The 21,442-nt window shown below is 38.2% G+C and overlaps 1 protein-coding gene across 1 annotated transcript; it reads right to left on the bottom strand.

Annotated features, from left to right (window-relative positions):
* Positions 1-14,629: 14,629 nt before the first annotated feature.
* On the bottom strand, positions 14,630-18,319 carry LOC125363489 (olfactory receptor 6C76-like). The gene is made up of 2 exons (XM_048362758.1): positions 17,422-18,319; positions 14,630-14,643 (listed from the first exon to the last, which is right to left on the bottom strand). The coding sequence occupies exons 1-2, from the start codon at positions 18,317-18,319 to the stop codon at positions 14,630-14,632; spliced, it is 912 nt and encodes a 303-aa protein (XP_048218715.1).
* Between the last annotated feature and the right edge of the window lie 3,123 nt (positions 18,320-21,442).

Here is a 21,442-nt window from a genome sequence, read left to right as displayed (position 1 = left end):
CAAAAAAGCAAATAAGTGGAAAAGATAAATTCCAGGTTTTTTATTTGACAAGCTAGAAATGATGGTGATTATTGAGCAAAAAATATACTAGACAGAAACTTTAGTGGAAAGGAGTGGACAATAGCTTTTGTGTTTGAATCTGGATGCTGATGAGAAGTTAGAAATTTATGTAGGTATCATTTATGTAGAAGTATAGCAGTAATTAATATGTCCTAAGTACCTGAGCCATCCTTCCTAGTGCCTGAACTAGGTAGAAATTTCTATTTTGCATGTCTTCTTAAAATTTTCATTCTGTTATTTTTCTCTTAACTTGTTTTGATTTTGATGTTTATTTTTGAAAATTATCAAAATTAAAGTGAGACTAATGGTAAAAGATATACAAGATTATGCTTTCTGTGTGTGTACCAGTATTGAAGATTGATCTAAGGGCCTCTGTGCTGTCCTTGCGCTCTTGTGCTCAAGGTTGACACTCTATCACTTGAGCCCTACATCTATTCCCAGATTTTTTGGAGGTTAATTGGAGATCAGAGCCTCATGAATTTTCCTGCCTAGTTGGTTTTAACCATAAGACTCAGGTCTCAGCCTGATTACAGGTATAAGACGCAGGCACAAAACATTATTATTAGGGAGCATACTGTAGAGATAAAGATTTCTGCATCACAACCCAAGGAAAGGTAAGGTTTGCCACTGTGTCATTTCCAAGTCAAATATTGATCACTATTTGTAGAAATGCTTTAAAAAATGGGATTACTTGGCTAGGTGCTGGTGGCTCACACCTGTAATCCAAGCTATTCAGGAGGCTGAGATCTAAGGATCATGGTTCAAAGATAGCCTAGGCAGCAAAGTCCATGAGACTCTGATTTCCAATTAGTCACCAGAAAACTAGAAGTAGAGCTGTGGCTCAACGTGGTAGAGCACTAGCCTTGAGCAAAAAGAACTCAGGGATAGTGCCCCCAAGCCTTAAATTCAAGCCCCTCCAAAAAAAAACAAAAGCAAAGATGGGATTACGTGGCATTGTCATTTCTGTAATAACTATAATTAGAAGAGTTCTACACTTTGACTATTAAAATCCTAGTTATAGAATATTTTATTTAAAACCACATAAATAAGCAATCACATGATAATGATTAAAACAATACTACATACTGTTTCTTACTGACATAATTCAAATTTTAAAAAGTTAGGTGACTTATAAATTAGCTACAAATTAAGGTTCTTTTTCAGTAGAAAAATTAACATTTTGATCCCTTTTTAAATTGTCAGTTTACTGTTGGTAAATTAGTGATGCCTGTACCACGTATGTCTGTATGTATCTTTAAAATAGCAATAACAACAGACATTAAATGTAGAGTAAAAACTTTTACCACTGGTAAAATAAACAAGATCTACATACACATAAAAACAGATGCATATATATATGCACATATATGAAAGTATATCTGTATACCTGTTTGTGTAAACACAAGCATGGAATACAAGTAAACCAATGTTATATTCTGTTCAGAAAATAACTTAGGTGAAACAGTTATATTACTCAAAGTACATAAATTAATATATGATATGACCTTTTTGCTGTCTTCAATTGTATGAGATAAACTGAATAAAATCATTCCAAAAATATTGTACATGAACTCATGAAAGAACTGTCATGTAAGTACTGTAAAGAAGGACAAATGTTGTAGACCATTGTATTTCTGAAGAAGAAAGGGAAATACTAGAAGAGGGAGATTAGATTCTGGTTAAAATTATCTGGGTCACATATAAAATCACATTCATATCAAGTTTTTGAGGCAAGTACCTTTCTCACAATGTCCTTTAAGGCTTGTATCACCTGGTGGTTTCTCAAGTGTAAATGAATGGATTTAACATAGGTGCCACTGAGGTATTGAGCACGGCTACCCTTTTATCAAAGCAACTCCTTCTTTGGTGGATGTTTTCACATACATGAAGATGCAGCTTCCATAGGAGATGGAAACCACAATCATGTGAGAGGAACAGGTTGAAAAAGACTTTTTCTTTTGCTAATCTGAGGGGATTTTCAGAATTGTTCTGAGAATGTAAGCGTAGGACAGAAGGATTAGTGTCAGGGTGGTCATCAGAGTAAACAAATCTCATGAGCTCATGTGTCTGTGCTTGTGTCTGTGCAAGAGATTTGCATCAAAGGACCAGAGTTACAGGTAAAATGGTCAATGACATTGAAGTCACAGAAGTCTAGCTTCAGCCGTAAGGCTGGGGTAGATAAATGACCAAGAAACCAGCCAGTCACGAGCTGATGAGCGCTGGTAAAAAATCTTGTTTCTCATGATGTTTGTATAATGCAGGGGCTTGCAGAAAACCACATAATGATCATAAGACATACAGGACGGGAGAAAAAAACTCTATGGAGCCAAGGAAGATGAAGAAAAATACCTGAGTGACACAACATTAAACGAGATAGACCTGTCCTCAGTAAAAATGCTGATCAGAAACCTAGGGTTACAAACTGAAGTAAGTGAAATTTCCAAGAAGATGAAATTCTTGAGAAAGAAACACATGGGAGTCTCCAGATGGGAATACAGCTCTTTTGCTCAAGGCCAGCTCTCTAATGCTTGAACCAGAGCTCCCCTTCAGGATTTTTGGTGGTTAATTGGAGATAATAGTCTCATGGACTGTCTTGATGCACAGGCTGGCTTCAAACTGTGATCCTCAGATTCCAGCCTCTTGAGAATCTATGATTACATACATGAGCCACTGCTACCTGACAATTTCTGTTTTGTTTTTGTTTGTTTTTTAAATGTTTATTATCAAACTGATGTACAGAGAGGTTACAGTTTCATATGATAGGCATTGGATACAATTCTTATACTCTTTGTTACCTCATCCCTCATTCCTCCATCCTTCCTCCCCCTTTCCCTTTCCCCTCCATGAATTACTCAGTTCATTTACACCAAACAGTTTTGCAAGTATTGCTTTGGTAGTTGTTTGGCTTTTTTTTACCCTGTGTCTCTCAATTTCGGTAGTCCCTTTCAATTTCCTAGTTCTAATACCTGTATACTCGGTTTCCAATATACTCAGATAAGATACAGAGCTAGTGTAGGTACAACCACAAAAAGGTGATACAAGAACAACATCAATAGTAGAAGCTACAGTTACAAATAGCACTTTGAAAGTAGTTAAAACACTGATATAACAATTGTTTCCATAACATGGAGTTTATTTCACTAAGCATCATCGTATGTGTTCATAAAGGTATAGATATTAGGCTCTTGTGCTTCTCTGCTGTGACTAGCCTAAACCTGTGCTGATTATTCCCTATAAGGGAGACCATAGAGTCCATGTTTCTTTGGGTCTGACTCACTTCATTTAGTATAATTTTTTCCAAGTCCTTCCATTTCATTAAAAATGGGGCAATGTCATTCTTTCTGATAGAGGCATAAAATTCCATTGTGTATATGTACCACATGTTCCTGATCCATTCCTCTACTGAGGATCATCTAGGTTGGTTCCATATTTAGCTATGACAAATTGTGCTGCGATTAACATTTGTGTGCTGGTAACTTTAGTGTGTTCTTGTTTGTGGTCTTTTGGGTAGATGCCCCAAAGTGGGGCTACTGGGTCATAGGGGAGCTCTATGTCTAGCCTTCTGAGGAATCTCCATACTACTTTCAGAGTGGTTGAACTAGTTTACATTTCCATCAACAATGAAGTAGGGTTCCCTTTTGGCCACATCCCCTCCAACATTTATTATTGTTAGTTTTCTTGATAAAGGACAGTCTTACTGGGGTAGGGTGGAATCTCAATGTTGTTTTGATTTGCATTTCTTTTATGGCCTGTGACATAGAGCACTTTTTCATATGTCTCTTGGCCATTCTCATTTCCACATCAGAGTAGTCTCTTTTAAGTCTTTAGCCCACTTGATGAGGGGGCTGTTGGTTCTTTGCGGTTTTGTTTTGGAGGAAGGTAATTTTTTTAGTTCTGCATATATTTTAGATATGAGGCCTTTGTCCCTTGAAAGGCTGGTAAAGATCTTCTCCCAGTCTGTGGGCTTTCTGTTTATCTTGCGAGCTATGTCCTTTGCCCTGCAAAAGCTCTGCAGTGTGATGAAGTCCCATTTGTCCAACCTTTCTATGATTTGTAGCCTTTGTGGGTCTTTGTTAAAGAAGTTCGGTCCTGTGCCAAGGAGCCCAAGCATTTCTCTTAATCGTTCTTTTAGTGTTTTCAGGGTATCTGTTTTGATTTAGAGGTCTTTGATCTATTTGGAATTGATTTTGGTGCAGGGTGATATATAAGGATCTAGTTTTAGTTTGTTGCATGTGTTGAAACAGTTTTGCCAGCACCATTTGTTAAAAGAGTCTATCTTTCTTCCACCCTATATTTTTAGCTCCTTAATCAAAGATTAAGTAGGTATAGTTCTGTGGGTTCATTTCCGGGTATTCAATTCTGTTCCATTGGTCTTCAGGCCTGTTCCCGTGCCAATACCAAGCTGCTTTCATTACTATAGCTTTATAATAAATCTTGAAGTTGGGTATTGTAATTGCTCCATCACCGCTCTTTTGCTTAGGATTGTTTTTACTATTCATGGTCTTTTATTGTTTCATATGAATTTCTGGATTGCTTCCTCTATTTCATCAAAAAATGGTGTTGGGATATTAATGGGTATTGCATTGAATTTGTAGATAGCCTTTGGCAATATTGCCATTTTGATTATATTAATCCTCCCAATCCAGGAGCATGGAAGGTTTTTCCATTTCCTTAGTTCTGCCTTGATTTTGTTCTTCATGTTTTTAAAGTTCTCATCAGAGAGGTCTTTCACTTCTTTGGTTAAGGTTATTCCTAGGTATTTTATGGTTTTTGAGGCTATTGCAGAAGAAGTTGCTTCCTGATTTCAGCCTCGGTCTTCTGGTCGTTAGCATGGAGAAAGCCCGTAGATTTTTGAGGTTTTATTTAATATCCTGCAACTTTGCCAAAGTTTTGGATCAGCTCTAGGAGCTTGGGGGTATTTCGGTATAGGATTATGTCATCTGCGAAGAGAGAAAGTTTAACTTCATCTTTTCCTATTTGGATGCCCTTTATAGTTTCTTCTTGCCTAATTGCTCTGGCTAGGACTTCTAGTACTATGTTGAAGAGGAGGGGAGAGAGTGGACATCCCTGTCTTGTTCCTGATTTTGAAGGGAATGGCTTTAGTTTTTCACCATTTAGAGTTATGCTTGCTGTTGGTTTGTCATAAACTGCCTTGATTATATTCAGGAATGTTCCCTGGAATCCCAGTTTTTCCAGGGCTTTTACCATAAATGGTTGCTTGATTTTATCAAACAATTTTTCTGCATCCAGTGATATAACCATATGGTTCTTTACCTTGCTCCAGTTGATGTGATGGATTACATTAATTGAATTGCGTATATTGAATCAACTTTGCAACCCTGGGATGAATCCAGTTTGATCATGGTGTATGATTTTTTTGATGACCTGTTGAAGTCAATTGGCCAGAATTTTGTTGAGAATTTTTGCATCTATGTTCATCAGGGAAATCGGTCTATAGTCCTTTTTCCCTGATGAGTCCCTGCCTGGTTTTGGGATGAGAGTTATACTGGCTTCATAGAATGTGTCTGGTAGTGAACGTTCTCTTTCAATTTCATTGAAAAGTTGAGAAATATTGGTGTGAGTTCTGTTTTGAAGTCCTAGTAGAATTCTGCTGTGAATCCATCTGGACCTGGGCTTTTCTTGGATGGGAGATCACTTATTGTTGTTTCTATTTCAATGCTGGATATGGGTCTGTTTAGCAGGTTTAAATCTTTACGGTTGAGTTTGGGGATATGAACTTTTTCTAGGAAATCATCCATTTCTACCAGGTTCTCGAATTTGTTGGCATAAAGATTTGCAAAATAGTCCCTTATTTTGTTCTGAATTTTGGTTGTTTCTGTGGTGATGTTACCTGTTTCATCTCTTATCTTGTTTATTTGAGTGTGCTGCCTTCGTTTTTTGGCCATGTTTGCCAGGTATCTATCTTGTTGATTTGTTCAAAGAACCAACTCTTTGTTTTGTTGATTATTTCCATGATTTTTTAATCTCTTATTGATATAATTCTGATTTGATTTTAATTATTTGCTTCCATCTATTGACTTGGGATTTGGCTTGTTGTTCTCTTTCCAGGAAATTAAGGTGCTCCCTTAAATTATTGAGTTGCTGTTTCTTCAGTTTGTTGGTGTATGCACTCAGAGATATAAATTTTCCTCTGAGTACTGCCTTTGCTGTGTCCCAAAGGAGCTGGTACTTTGTGTCCTCATCTTGGTTGAATTCCATAAACATTTGAATTTCCATTTTAATTTCTTCAATGACCCACTGATGGTTCAGCAGTGTGTTGTTTAGTCACCATGAATTGTAAGATTTTCGATGGTGGCTGTTTGAGCTGAGCTCTAATTTTATTCCCTTGTGGTCTGAGAGAATGCAGGGAATGGTTTTGATACTTCTGAATTTGTACAGATTTTCTTTGTGCCCTAATATGTGATCTATTTAGGAGAATGTTTCATGTGCTGCTGAGAAGAATTTGTATTCTGTTGTTGCTGGGTGGAGTATTCTATAGATGTCGGCCAAGTCTAGTTGGTCTAAGCAATCGTTTAGTTCTGTGGTTTCTTTGTTCAGTTTTTGGCGTGTTCATCTGTCCAGAGGTGACCGTGAAGTGTTAAAGTCCCCAATTATCAATGTGTTTGGGTCTATGAGTGCTTTTAGAGTCAGTAGTGTTTGTTTGATGAAGTTGGGTGCTCCTGCATTTGGTGTGTAGATATTTAGGACGGTTATATCCTCCTGTAATAGAGATCCCTTTATTAGTATGTAGTAACCTTCTTTGTCTCTTCTTACAAATTTTAATTTGAAGTCAATTTTGTCTGATACTAGGATTGCAACTCCAGCCTGCTTATTGGGGCCATTTGCTTGGTAGATTTGATTCCAGCCTTTCACTTTTAGAAGATTTTTGCTTTTGCTGGATAGATGAGTCTTTGGAGGCAGCAGAACTATGGATCTTCTTCTTTTTTTAATTTTTTTCTTTTTTTTTTTTTTTGCCAGTCCTGGGCCTTGGACTCAGGGCTTGAGCACTGTCCCTGGCTTCTTCCCGCTCAAGGCTAGCACTCTGCCACCTGAGCCACAGCGCCCCTTCTGGCCGTTTTCCATATATGTTGTGCTGGGGAATCGAACCGAGAGCTTCATGTGTTGGAGGCAAGCACTCTTGCCACTAGGCCATATTCCCAGCCTGGATCTTGATTTTTGATCCAACTTACAAGCCTATGTTGTTTGATTGAAGAATTAAGTCCATATATGTTGAGAGTTAGGATTGAGAGATGATCGTTTGTTCCTTTCATTATCACTATCTTGTTAAAACCTGTGTCTTCCCATTACTTGATCTGATATTCTGGTTTACTATTTAGGGTTCGTTTTTCTGTCTGTATTGGGATCTTGATTATTTTCCCTGTATTGTACATCTTTGAGGATTTTCTGTAAAGCTGGTTTGGTGGAGATATATTGTTTCAGTTTTTCCTTATTGGCGAAGACTTTTATTTGACCTTCGGCTATGAATGACAGTTTAGCTGAGTACAGTATTATTGGTTGGTAGTTATTTTTATTTAGGGTTTGGCATACCTCATTCCAGGCTCTCCTTGCTTTCACGGTTTCTGCTTAGAAGTCTGGGGTAATTCTGATTACTTTTCCTTTATATGTGATTGTTTTCTTCTCCCTAACAGCTTTAAGGATTCTTTCCTTGAACTCTATTGATTCTGTTTTGATCACAATGTTTCAGTGGGATGTCCTGTTCTGGTCTGGTCTGTTTGGGGTTCTAAATGCTTCTTATATCTGTATAGGCCTGGACTTTTGGGAAGTTCTCAGCAAATATTCTGTTAAATAGGTCGCCTATTCCATTAACTTCTTTCTCTAGGTTTTCCTCAATACCTATAAGCCTTAAATCGGGCTTCCTGACTGTGTCTTTAATCTCCTGGAGCCATCTGTTTTGTCGATAGGATTGGTTTTGTATTGAGTTTTTATCTTTCTCCATAGATTATAGGGAATCTTCAGCTCCTGAGATTTGATCCTCTGCTTCTGTTAGTCGTTATTGTAGGCTAGCTATTTGATTTCTACTCTCTTGTCCTTCTGACTCGTTATTCCTGATGATTTCCATGTCATCTCTTAGGTCCTGCATGGACTGCTTTACTTCATTAACTTAATTAATTTGGTTTTGAGTGCTGTCTCTCAAATCTTTTAGCTGGGTACCTATCTTTTCATTTGACTCTTGAAGTTCATTTAACTTCCTATTTGTCCAGGCCATGAAATCATCTATTACTTTATGGAAGCATTGCTGTATTGAGTCAAGCTTTTCATTTATCATGTTTATCAGTAGACTTTGTAGAGCATTTTGAGGGTTCTGGTTTATGTATTTGATTGACTGCTCTGCTACTTGCTTGTTTTGAGTAGGACATAAGACTCCATTGTTTGCCATCTTTCTTGTGTTTCTTCTGCCCATTTGGATTGGGAATGCCAATCTACAAGTTCCTGTGAACACTGTTTAAGACCCAAAGCAGCCCTTATCAAGCACGGTTGTGGAAATCTTAGAAGTTCACAATTATATACAGATACCTTGCATACCTGTATATAAAATTAGATTTGGTGTACCTAAAGAATACAATTTCAGGAGGACTTCCAGGAAGACAGCAGAGGAGCAGCAGAGCCCTAGCTGAGCTTTCTCCGACATTGCAGTTTTCTCACCCCATAGAAACTTTTACTCCTAGAAAGACAGCCAGAGTAAGTTCTAACAGTATAGGTATTCTGGCCAGGAAGGAAAAATCGACTTTGCTCATCTGAAAACACAGATTTGAGATCCAGGTGCATCCCGCCGCCCGCCAGTGCCGGCGCCAGCACAGCACCCGGCATAGTGACCCGCACTCCACGCGGCTGAAACACACAGCATAGACCAGGGAGAAATCCTCCAGACGGCAGATGAGTACATATGACCTGAAATCACAGAGAAAGCTTGAGTATCCCACGAAAGATACTCTCACTCACGCCCACAGAGCAGCTTCTGGGAAGCAGCCCTTCCCAGACCGCCAGAGAAAAGCGCCATCTTTGCCACTGGCATAGGGTCAGACCAGATTGGAACTAAAGCTTGCCTGGGGAAAGCGAGGTCAAAGGAGCCATCTTTGAAAAGGGCAAGAGGAACTGACCAGTGAGAGCCAGCTCCACCCAGGAGAATGCCCCCTGCCCAAGCGGGTGGTGCATCCTGAGCCATGGCTTAGCCAGAGGTGCCCCGCCTTGCCCGCCGGAATTTCTAAATTTAAAGCGAAAGCGGCAAGCAGCTACATATGGCACAGAAACACCAGACAGGGGAACAAACAGTTCCTGAGACAAATAAATGGTCCCGTCACAGAGGAAGCCCAATTCCCAGCCTGTATCAGAGCTGAATTCCATACAGAGGAAGCCCAATTCCCAGCCTGTATCAGAGCTGAATTCCATGAGTACACAGCAAAGGCAGTACTCAGAGAAAAATTTATATCTCTGAGTGCATACACCAACAAACTGAAGAAACAGCAAATCAATAATTTAAGGGAGCACCTTAATTTCCTTGAAAGAGAACAACATGCCAAATCCCAAGTCAATAGACGGAAACAAATAATTAAAATCAAATCAGAATTAAATCAATAAGAGATTAAAAAAAAACATGGAAATAATCAACAAAACAGAGTCGGTTCTTTGAACAAATCAACAAGATAGATACCTGGCAAATATGAGCAAAAAACGAAGGCAGCACACTCAAATAAACAAGATAAGAGATGAAACAGGTAACATCACCACAGAAATAACCGAAATTCAGAAAAAAAATAAGGGACTATTTTGCAAAACTTTATGTCAACAAATTCGAGAACTTGGTAGAAATGGATGATTTCCTAGGAAAAGTTCATATCCCCAAACTTAACCATGAAGATTTAAACCTTCTAAACAGACCCATATCCAGTATTGAAATAGAAAGGGCAATAAATGATCTCCCAGCCAAGAAAAGCCCAGGTCCAGAAGGATTCACTGCAGAATTCTACAAGGGCTTCAAAACAGAACTCACACCAATATTTCTCAAACTCTTCAATGAAATTGAAAGAGAACGTTCACTACCAGACACATTCTATGAAGCCAGAATGACCCTCATCCCAAAACCAGGCAGGGACTCATCAGGGAAAGAGGACCATAGAACAATTTCCCTGATGAACATAGATGCAAAAATTCTCAACATAATTCTGGCCAATTGACTTCAACAGGTCATCAAAAAAATCATACACCACAATCAAACTGGATTCATCCCAGGGATGCAAAGTTGGTTTAATATACGCAAGTCAATTAATGTAATCCACCACATCAACCGGAGCAAGCTAAAGAACCACATGGTTTTATCTCTGGATGCGGAAAAAGCGTTCGATAAAATCCAGCACCCATTTATGCTAAAAGCCCTGAAATAACTGGGATTCCAGGGAACATTCCTGAATATAATCAAGGTAGTTTATGACAAACCAACATCAAGCATAACTCTAAATGGTGAAAAACTAAAGCCATTCCCTTTAAAATCAGGAACAAGGCAGGGATGTCCATTCTCTCCCCTGCTCTTCACCATAGTACTAGAAGTCCTAGCCAGAGCAATTAGGCAAGAAGAAAACATAAAGGCGATCCAAATAGGAAAACATGAAGTTAAACTTTCTCTCTTCAGAGATGACATGATCCAATACCTAAAGAACCCCATAGACTCTACTCCGAAGCTAGTAGAACTGATCTAAAACTTTGGCAAAGTTGCAGGATATAAAATAAACCCTCAAAAATCAATATGCTAATGACCTGAAGACCGAGGCTGAAATCAGGAAAGCAACTCCTTTTGCAATTGCCTCAAAAACATAAAATACCTAAGAATAACCTTAAATAAAGAAGTGAAAGACCTCTCTGATGAGAACTTTAAAAACATGAAAAACAAAATTAAGTCAGAACTAAGGAAATGGAAAAACCTCCCATGCTCCTGGATTGAGAGGATTAATATAATCAAAATGGCAATATTGCCAAAGGCTATCTACAAATTCAATGCAATACCCATTAATATCCTAACACCATTTTTTAATGAAATAGAGGAAGCAATCCAGAAATTCATATGGAACAATAAAAGACCCTGAATAGCAAAAACAATCCTAAGCAGAAAGAACAGTGCTGGAGGAATTACAATACCCAACTTCAAGCTGTATTATAAAGCTATAGTAATGAAAACAGCTTGATATTGGCTCCGGGACAGGTCTGAAGACCAATGGAACAGAATTGAAGACCCGGAAATGAACCCTCACAACTACGCCTACTTAATCTTTGATAAAGGAGCTAAAACAATAGTTTGGAAGAAAGATAGCCTCTTTAACAAATGGTGCTGGCAAAACTGGGTCAACACATGCAACAAACTAAAACTAGATCCTTATATATCACCCTGCACCAAAATCAATTCCAAATGGATTAAAGACCTCAAAATCAAAACAGACACCCTGAAAACACTAAAGGAATGAGTAGGAGAAACACTTGGGCTCCATGGCGCAGGACAGAACTTCCTTAACAAAGATCCAGAAAGGCTACAAATCAACGAAAGGTAGGACTAATGGGATTGCATTAAACTGCAGAGCTTCTGCAGGGCAAAGGACATAGCTCGCAAGATAAACAGAAAGCCCACAGACTGGGAGAAGATCTTTACCAGCCATTCAATGGACAAAGGCCTCATCTCTAAAATATATGCAGAACTAAAAAAATTACCTTCCTCCAAAACAAAACCGCAAAGAACCAACAGCCCCCTCATCAAGTGGGCTAAAGACTTACAAAGAGACTTCTCTGATGAGGAAATGAGAATGGCCAAGAGACATATGAAAAAGTGCTCTACATCACTGGCCATAAAAGAAATGCAAGTCAAAACAACATTGAGATTGCATCTCACCCCAGTAAGAATGTCATATATCAAGAAAACTAATAACAATTGTTGGAGGGGATGTGGCCAAAAAGGAACCCTACTTCATTGTTGGTGGGAATGTAAACTGTTTCAGCCACTCTGGCAAGCAGTATGGAGAGTCCTCAGAAGGCTAAATGTGGAACTCCCCTATGACCCAGCAGCCCCACTTTTGGGTATCTATCCAAAAGACCACAAACAAAATCACAGTAAAGCTACCAGCACAACAATGTTCATCGCAGCACAATTTGTCAAAGCTAGAATATGGAGCCAATGCAGATGCCCCTCAGTAGACGAATGGATCAGGAACATGTGGTACATATACACAATGGAATTTTATGCCTCTATCAGAAAGAATGACATTGCCCCATTTGTAAGGAAATGGAAGGACTTGGAAAAAAGTGAAGTGAGCCAGACCCAAAGAAACATGGACTCTATGGTCTCCCTTATTGGGAATAATTAGTTCAGGTTTAGGTAAGTCACAGCAGAGGATCACAAGAGCCCAATATCTAAACCCTTATGAACACATAAGATGATGCTAAGTGGAATGAACTCCATGTTATGGAAATTATTGTTATATCACAGTTGTAACTTCTTTCAACGTGCCATATGTAACTGTAGCCTCTATTATTGATGATCTTCTTGTCACCTTCCTGTGGTTGTACCTACACGATCTCTGTATCTTATCTGAGTATATTGGAAACCAGGTATAATGGTATTAGAACTAGGAAATTGGAAGCGAATACCAAAATCAAGAGACACAGGGTAAAAAAAGACAAACAACTACAAAAGCAATACTTGCAAACTGTTTGGTGTAAATGAACTGAACAACTCATGGGAGGAAAGGGAGAGGGGGAGGGGGGAATGAGGAAGGAGGTAACAAACAGTATAAGAAATGTATCCAATGCCTAATGTATGAAACTGTAACCTCTCTGTAATTCAGTTTGATAATAAAATATATATATGAAATAAAAAAATGTTTGAGGAAATAAAATGGAGTCTTCCTTGTTTGGGTTGGCTTTCTACAGTCTCTGGATTCCTTGCAATGGTCTGCAGTCTGTTTTGCCGCTTGGCTGGTTTGACTTGCTTTCAGTTCACAGAGGGTGGATCTGCTCTGACCCTCTTCCCCTGTTAGTGAAATTCTGGGGCTCTGTGGTTCACACAGCTTGCAGGTAAGACTTGGGCGTCCTCTGTAGATGGGCACGTGAACAGTCTCAGGAACCGTGGCTCCTCTCATCTGCTCTGGGGCTGCTGCCTTTAACACCTGGCTTTGAATAGGCTGTGGACTCAGCAGTACAGGGTGTCTCTGGCCTGGTTTACCCAGCTGAGAGTCGCCTGCTTGGGGAAGTTCCTCCTTCCTGGGTGGGGCGGCCTCCTGGGCAGAGCTGGGTATGGAATTCAGCTCCATTTCCAGCTGGGAATTGGGCTTCCTCTGTGACGGGACTGTTTATCTGTCTTGAGAACTGTTTGTTCTCCCATCTGGCTGTTCCGTGCCACCAGTAGCTGCTCACTGCTTTCACTTTTAATTTAGGAATTCCGGCAGGCAGAGCAGGGCACCTCTAGCTGAGCCATGGCTCAGGACCAGCCCCACACCTGGGCAAGTCTTGTTCTCCTGGGCAGAGCTGGCTCTCACTGGTCGGTCTCTCTTGCTCTTCTCAAAGATGGCCGCTTTGTCCCAGCTTTCCCCAGGCCTGCTTTAGTTCCAGTCTGGTCTGACCCTATGCCAGTGTCAAAGATGGGAATTTGCTCTGGCGCTGGGGGTAGAGCACTTCACAGTTGCTGCTCTGTGTGCACAAGTGAGAATGTCTTTCATGAGGTACTCATGCTTTCTCTGCAATTTCGGCCCATCAGTGCTCAACCTGCAATCCACATCTGTCTGCTGCCACCTGGAGGATTTCTCCCTGGTCGCCTCTGTGTGCTTTAGGTGCGCAGAGTGTTGGGCTCTGTGCCAGCGACAACACTGGCATGGCGGCGAGATGCTGCCCAGAGCTCAAATCTGTGTTTTCAGAACAGCAAAGTCGATTTTTCCTTCCTGGCCAGAATCCCTGTAATGTTATAACTTACTTTGGCTGTCTTTCTAGGAGTAAAAGTTTCTCTGGGTGAGAAAACTGCGATGTTGTAGGGAGCTCAGCTAGGGCTCTGCTGCTCCTCCACCATTTTCCTGGAAGTCCCCTATTTCTATTTTTGTAGCCTGATTTTTGATATAAAAAAAATCATTGTCACAATTGATGTCAGGATATTATTTTTCCTGTGCTTTCTTCAAAGACTTTCTGGTCTTAAGTTTAAGTCTTTAATCCAATTCAAGGTTTCTCTTTTACCTATTAATATCCAGTTTCCTAAACACCATTTGTTAAAGAGAATTTGCTATGTTCATAGTAAAGCCAATATGTGACAGGCTAATCCAAGGTTAATTGACTATATCTATTGGTTAACCATATATATATATACATATACAAGTATGTATATGTATATATAGTATATGTATATAGACATATATTATATATACATATATGCATATATATATATATTAGCAATTTCTTCTAACCAATTAGAGCACTTCACTGGATAAGACCATCCTCTCCATTTGCTCCAGCACCTCTCAGCTCTATTCCTTATGAGAAGACTATGATATGAAAATATGGGGGACATGTTTCTAAAGGAATAGAATTGTTAAAATAGTGACACTGATAACTTCAAAAAATCTGTTTGCACAGGAGGTTTTATTTATTATGGTTTGAGCTGTGAGACTAACACACACATATACACACGCACACGCACATACACACACATTTTAATATGGGTCCTGGGCTCAAACTTAAGGCCTGGGTGCTGTCCTTGAGTATTTTTCCTCAAGGCTGGTGCTCTACTACTTGGGCTATACTTTTATTACTGTTATTTGGCATGATTAATTAGAGATAAGAATTTCATGTACTTCCCTGTCCATGCTGACTTTGAATCTTAATCCTTAGATCTCAACCCTCTGAGTAGCTAAGATTACAGGCATAAAGCGTTGGCACCCAGCAAAGTCCTCCCATTTTGTTTATGTAATGAACATTCTGTTACTTGAGCCATGCCTCCAATGTTTGTTTGTTAATTGGAGGTAAGAGTCTCTCAAATTTGTCTTCCTGGCTGGTTGGTTTTGAACCATGATCCTTGAAGATCTCAGCCTCCTAAGTAGCTAGGATTATAGTTACAAACCATTTGCATTTGACTTTCTCAGATGCTACACAAATACAATATCATTCCTTTATTAATGAAGCAAGGACATAATATGAAAATTTTTAATTTGGCTTAAGTGTGGTCAATCATACAGACAACAAAGGAAGATAATTCTATTAAGACTAAAATCATCTCAGGGCTGGGGATATAGCCTAGTGGCAAGAGTGCCTGCCTTGGATACACGAGGCCCTAGGTTCGATTCCCCAGCACCACATATACAGAAAACGGCCAGAAGTGGTGCTGTGGCTCAAGTGGCAGAGTGCTAGCCTTGAGTGGGAATAAGCCAGGGACAGTGCTCAGGCCCTGAGTCCAAGGCCAAGGACTGGCCAAAAAATAAAAAATAAAATAAATAAATAAAATAAAATCATCTCAGAAAGTTGTTTCATAACAACCTCTATATATCTCTCCTTTGACAAACAATGATACATAAAATGCAAAGAGGTATGAAAGACATGATGACAAGGGCATGGAAGGAAGTACAAGGAAGACAGTAATGACAATAACAGTAGTAGCAACAATGATAGTTATATAAATTATAATACTTTTTTCCTCCTCTATGCCCTTTTCATAGAAAAGTCTATGCAAATTTTACTAGATGACAAGAAATCTTCCTACTATGAGACTAATCTATTAAGGTAATCATTTTGTGGATGAGTGATCAATATATAGACATATATTTTATGTGACCAATGTACCATAGCAGTATAAACTGTTAGAAAAGCAACCATGTTTATCTTCTCCTCCACCATTTCTAGTCTTTTACAAAGACAGGGTTGAATTTTACTTGGTGTGTGAAAGAATGAATTAAGAATTGGATAATATGCTGACTAACAATAGCCTCAGAATTCAGGGATATATCCTAATCTCTGCATTTATATATTAATTTGCCACATCTGTCCAGTAGATATGGTGCTGATGGAAAAGGAATTACTCAAGGTGAAATAAATTCAAGAGAGCTGAGAAGGAACAGGCAGGAAAGACTCTGCAACTCCTGAACCAATCTCAGTCTCCATATTTGTTGAGCAGGCCTTATATTTTAGGATGTACTTAGGAAAATAAGAGAGACAAAGTATTTTAGTCACTTAAACATAACCCACTGTTAACTAGATGAATTAAATGCCAATACCTTGTTTCTGTCCCTGGGCCTGTGTTTTATCTTCATGCTACAAACAGAATGTTCATAGCAAGAACACTTACCAGTCATGTTTGCCAGAAGTTTGCCTGAGTTCTAGACAGTCTATACATACAGAATAGCTTTCTGATCATTGTTTACATTCATACTTTTTGTATTCATAATCTTTGTACCCATTCCTTCCTTCCCATGCTGGTTCCCACACTGATATATCTGAATTAGTTAATCCTGACTAATATAGCTATTATTAGTAGTGTATACCAATGAAACAGAACTTTGGGTAATAAATGTAAGAGTCCCAATGTATAGATACTTAACATTTTGAAGGTGTTTTCCTGATTTGAATCATGGCCTAAAATAAATCCCAACCAGAGATCCCATAGTGCAACCAAAAGGAAGAAATATTTTGGGGGGCAGAGCTGAAATTCTTTGGGGGGCAGACCATTTACTCTGTGTTGAGTGAGTTAGCCCATCTGAAAAAATGTTTTCTTATGAATATAGGGCACTTGAGGATTTGGAAAAGATACCTGATTGTGTGCTTTAGACTTGCTTTTAGCAAGTCAGTAGTACAGTGTATTCCAGGCTTCAAATGAACACTCATGGCAATGCTAGACCATTTGACCTCTGCTCTATGGTGACAATTGAAGCTAAAATGGGACCTGGGCTTTTGAATAACAGGGAACATTCATGAGGCTGGAGGGAGTTAATTCTGGTAACCAAGTTTCTTATATTATCAGGCCTCATGAAAAGTAAGAGCTTGGGAAGGCCTGAAGAGGCCACCTCACTCTTGCACCAGCATCAGCTACAGAAACCCTGACTTGGAACACTAGGCCTGTCTTATGAGATTCCAACGTCGCTACAAAGTTGAGATGAGGACAGATACAAAATTGTCGAAGAGATGCTAAACTTTCCACCTGTTTTTACTTGATTAATGGGTCTGAATGAAGAGCTTTTCTTAAATATCATTGTTTAGCAAAAGGAGTTTTAAGTATCTATTACTTAAGGAGACATTGCTGATATTTCATTACAAGTAATGCTCCATTTGAAGTGGAGGCAATGAATTCCTTTTCCATTAAAATTTATCTGGCAAGCACTTTTTTGACCAAGTAACTAAAAGATTGCTTTACCTGCTGATTCCTCAGGGAGTAAATGAAAGGATTTAGCATTGGAGCAACAGATGTGTTGAGCACTGCTATCCCCTTGCTCAAAGCCACTCCTTCCTTTGCTGAAGTTTTCACATACATGAAAATACAGCTTCCATAAGAAATAGAGATAACGATCATGTGTGAGGAACAGGTGGAAAAGGCCTTTTTTCTCTGCTCAGCAGAAGGGATTCTCAGAATTGTCCTCAAGATGAATGCATAGGAAAGGACCACTAGTACTAATGTCATCATGAGGGTGAATACTGCCAGGAAAAATGCCAATAGCTCCAGGACCGTTGTGTCTGTGCAGGTGATCAGCAGAATAGGAGAAGAGTCACAGGTGAAGTGGTCAATGATGTTGGAGTCACAGAATTCCAACTGAAGTCCCATGATGATTGGTGGGAAGATAACAAGAAACCCAGCAATCCAGGAACTAATTACAAGCTGGAAGCAGACCTTGCTGCTCATTATTGTTGTGTAGTGCAAGGGTTTACAGATGGCTACATAACGATCATAGGACATAGCTGTCAGAAGGAAGAATTCTGTTGATCCAAGGAGTATAAAGAAAAACACCTGGGCCATACAAGAGTTATAGGAAATGGTCAAATCCCCAGTGATAATGCTGACTAGGAATCTAGGAATACAAACTGTTGTGAATGAGATCTCCAGGAAAGAGAAGTTCCTAAGGAAGAAGTACATGGGTGTTTTGAGGCGTGAGTCTATCAGTGTGAGGGTTATAATTGTCAGATTTCCAGTAATACTTAGTATATAAGCAAGAAATAGAAACAGGAAAATCAAAATATTTAGTGTTGGGTCATTAGTTAATCCCAGAAGGATGAATTCCTTCACAGATGTTTGATTTTTCATTTCTTAGTATTGCTGTATGTCAAGTCTAAAATTCAAAAGGAGAAACAGTTACTTAGAAGAGGATAAAATTTTATTTTTTTATGTGCTTGATTAGGTAACATGTGATGCCTATTATGAAACAATAAGTCAGTGACAAAGGCGCAGTGAGTTTTGAAAATACATATTCATCACCAAAATATGTTCCTTATCAACCTTAAATAACTATGTATGTGATACTTAATTAATCATTTTATGGCATTAATAAATACATGAATACAAGAAAAATATGCCTACCTAATATACTTTACTTTTTAAATAATCTCTTATAGGCATAAAAACTAGATTATAATGTTAAAATTTTAAATCATTTCATTGCTAAAACATTAACCTAATTACCTGTACTTATTTTCTGAAAATGAAACATTTTCAAATGTGTTTTGAAGTTATTTTAAAGATGGTAGTGTCACTTTTCCATATATAGAGAATTAATATTTCAACAAAAGAACCGCAGCATCAATCTAATATTCATATATCCCTAAAGAAGCAAAGTCAGTATTTTGGAATATTTAAAAAATTTGAAGTATATTTTCTGAATTAAATAGCAAATTATCACTTCCTATACAACATTCTTATAGCCAAATCTAAATGATCTAGTATGTACAGTTATTATCCAGTAAGAAACATGAAGAAATAAAATATGTACTTACAATTAAATAATCTCATAGCAGAGTAGCAGTTACATTGCTCAGACCCAAGTGTACTATTGTTTCCCTCTGAATATCAGTATTTGATGCTTTACTTTGGGCCAATTTATACATTTCTCCACCTATGGAGAAGTGCCTTACATAGCACTTATATGATTATAGGTAGAGTGATTTATAAGTAGAGTTTGGGAAGATGGATCTGGTTATGTACAGTGAGATGAAACACGCTGTTTGGATCACCAGTATAAAGAGGACAAGATCTTACCTGTGGGTAGATGGTGTTCCCACCAGAATTGATCAAAGTGCCCAATAAGTTTTGCAATTAATTGTGGGAAAGCTGGTGACTCATGCAGTGGCAAAAGTTCTATAAGCAGTCCCATCAGGATATTTATATTTAATCAAAAAGTCAAATAATGTAAGAAAAGTTTTGTCGAGAGAGTGTCTTTGGTAAGTAGTTATTACTTAGGAGTAAAGGATGTGGAGAAGAGGAAGGTCAGTAGCCTAACTGAGCAGTTTAGAACTGAATACATCACAGGAATTCAGAACTAGAAATCGTGTTTTTCTCTAATACAAATGAAAGACAGATATAGACACAGAGAAAGAAAGAGAACAAAATGAAAAGTTGGAAGGAAGGAAGGAAGGGAGGACATGTGAACAACTTTTCAGATATTTGAAGTCATACTTACAGTGGAACAGAAAATAGAGGTGAAAACGCTATGCATTTTGCTTATTAGTGAAGCTATTAGTTGATGGGAGAAAAGAGAGAAAACTATAAATGAGAATAAATATTCAACAGCTATGGAAAAAATGAGCATGTCATCTGAATGAAATTTATTGAGACAGAATGTCATTAAAAATTTACAATTGCTTTTCTAATTTGTAAGATCCAAGATGATATATTTGGTTTCTTTTTTTCTCCTCATGCTCCAAAAAAAGTTATTAAAAAAATAAAGTCCTTGACCCTAAAAAGTAAAAATCCTTGCTAGTATAATAGCTTACTTATCCTTCAGTAACTATTGTGAAAAATGGATTATAACTTTGAAATTTATCTTAATTTTTTTAATTTATGCACCTGCCAGTTGCAATTTTGGTTTTGCAAATATTATTTGCCAAAGAAGCATACTTGTTTTATCTGTCTTTTACTTCCTTGAAACATACACAAGGGACTTTTACAGGAAAGCAGAATTAAGATGTCTCTCCTGAGAAATGTTAATGATGAGGCCACAGCACAAAGTTGAATAATTTTAACTAGCTATATTTCAGAAATTATTTTTAACACAATTTACATTATTTAAATTTGCATTATTTACATTATTATAAATGTCAAAAGAGTATATAATTCCAACACTAAGGAAATGATAGACCTCATCTTTTTATTTTACTATTATATTTTAATCTGAAACAAATGTCTGATGAAGGAATATAATCTCTCCAAGAAATAATATGTAAGCAAGCAAGCAAACAGTAAAGAAAGGAGGGAGGGAGGGAGAGAAGGAGGGAGGGAGGGAGGAAAGAGAAGGGAAGGAAGGGAGGGAGGAAAGAAGAAAGGAAAGAAGGGGAAAAGGAAGGAAAGAAAAAAGAAAAGAAGGAGAGAGAGAAGGAAAGGATGGAAGGAGGCAAGGGAGGAAGGGAGCAAGGGAGGGAGGGAGGAAGGAAGGAAGGAAGAAAGGAAGGAAGGAAGGAAGGAAGGAAGGAAGGAAGGAAGGAAGGAAAGAATGAGAAGGGAAAGGAAGGAGGGAGGGAGGGAAGGAAGAAACTGCAAGAGTTAGGATCCAGAAGCACATGACTCATGATTTATTTATTAATAAAAATACATTAAATGGGGTGCCATGGTTTTTGCCTGTAATCCTAACTAACCAGGAGGCTGAGATCAGAGAATCATGATTTGAAGACATCCTGGGCAAGAAAGTCTGTAAGACTTTTATCTTCAATAAAAACTACTACCAAAAAAAAAAAAAAAAAAAAAAAGCTATAACTAGAGCTGTGCCTCAAGTGATTGAGTGCTCACCTTGAGTAAATCAAGCTCAGGGACAACACCTAGTTCCTAAATTCAAGCCCCAGGATTAGAACAGCATATAAACACACACACACACACACACACACACACACACACACACACACACCATGTTATTAGATTTATCTTTACATATTATATTATTGTTCTTTATAATATATTATTAGACTTTTGTTTTAGGTAGTCTCAATTTTCCTAAAAGAACCTGCCACCTGTAAAAAGCATTTTTTTCACTTGCATCTCAACTAGAATAGGGATAGAATTCAATTAGTAAATGATTGGTGAGTCAATTCAAGAGAAAAACCAGACCCAGTGTTATCAATATCTTTTGTGATAGTGACAGTGCACATCATTGCTACATTTGTTCATCCTTCGTCCTACCTTTACTGTGCCCCTCCTTACCCTCTCAAAGACAAATAATTTAAC

The sequence above is a fragment of the Perognathus longimembris genome, chromosome 1, assembly GCF_023159225.1.
Source record: "Perognathus longimembris pacificus isolate PPM17 chromosome 1, ASM2315922v1, whole genome shotgun sequence".
Classification (NCBI taxonomy): Eukaryota; Metazoa; Chordata; class Mammalia; order Rodentia; family Heteromyidae; genus Perognathus; species Perognathus longimembris.
This window is presented reverse-complemented; position numbering and strand designations above follow the sequence as displayed.

Bases quoted from the DNA above. Each gene is read 5' to 3' on its own strand.
- LOC125363489 (XM_048362758.1), bottom strand. From the start codon at position 18,319: ATGAAAAATCAAACATCTGTGAAGGAATTCATCCTTCTGGGATTAACT.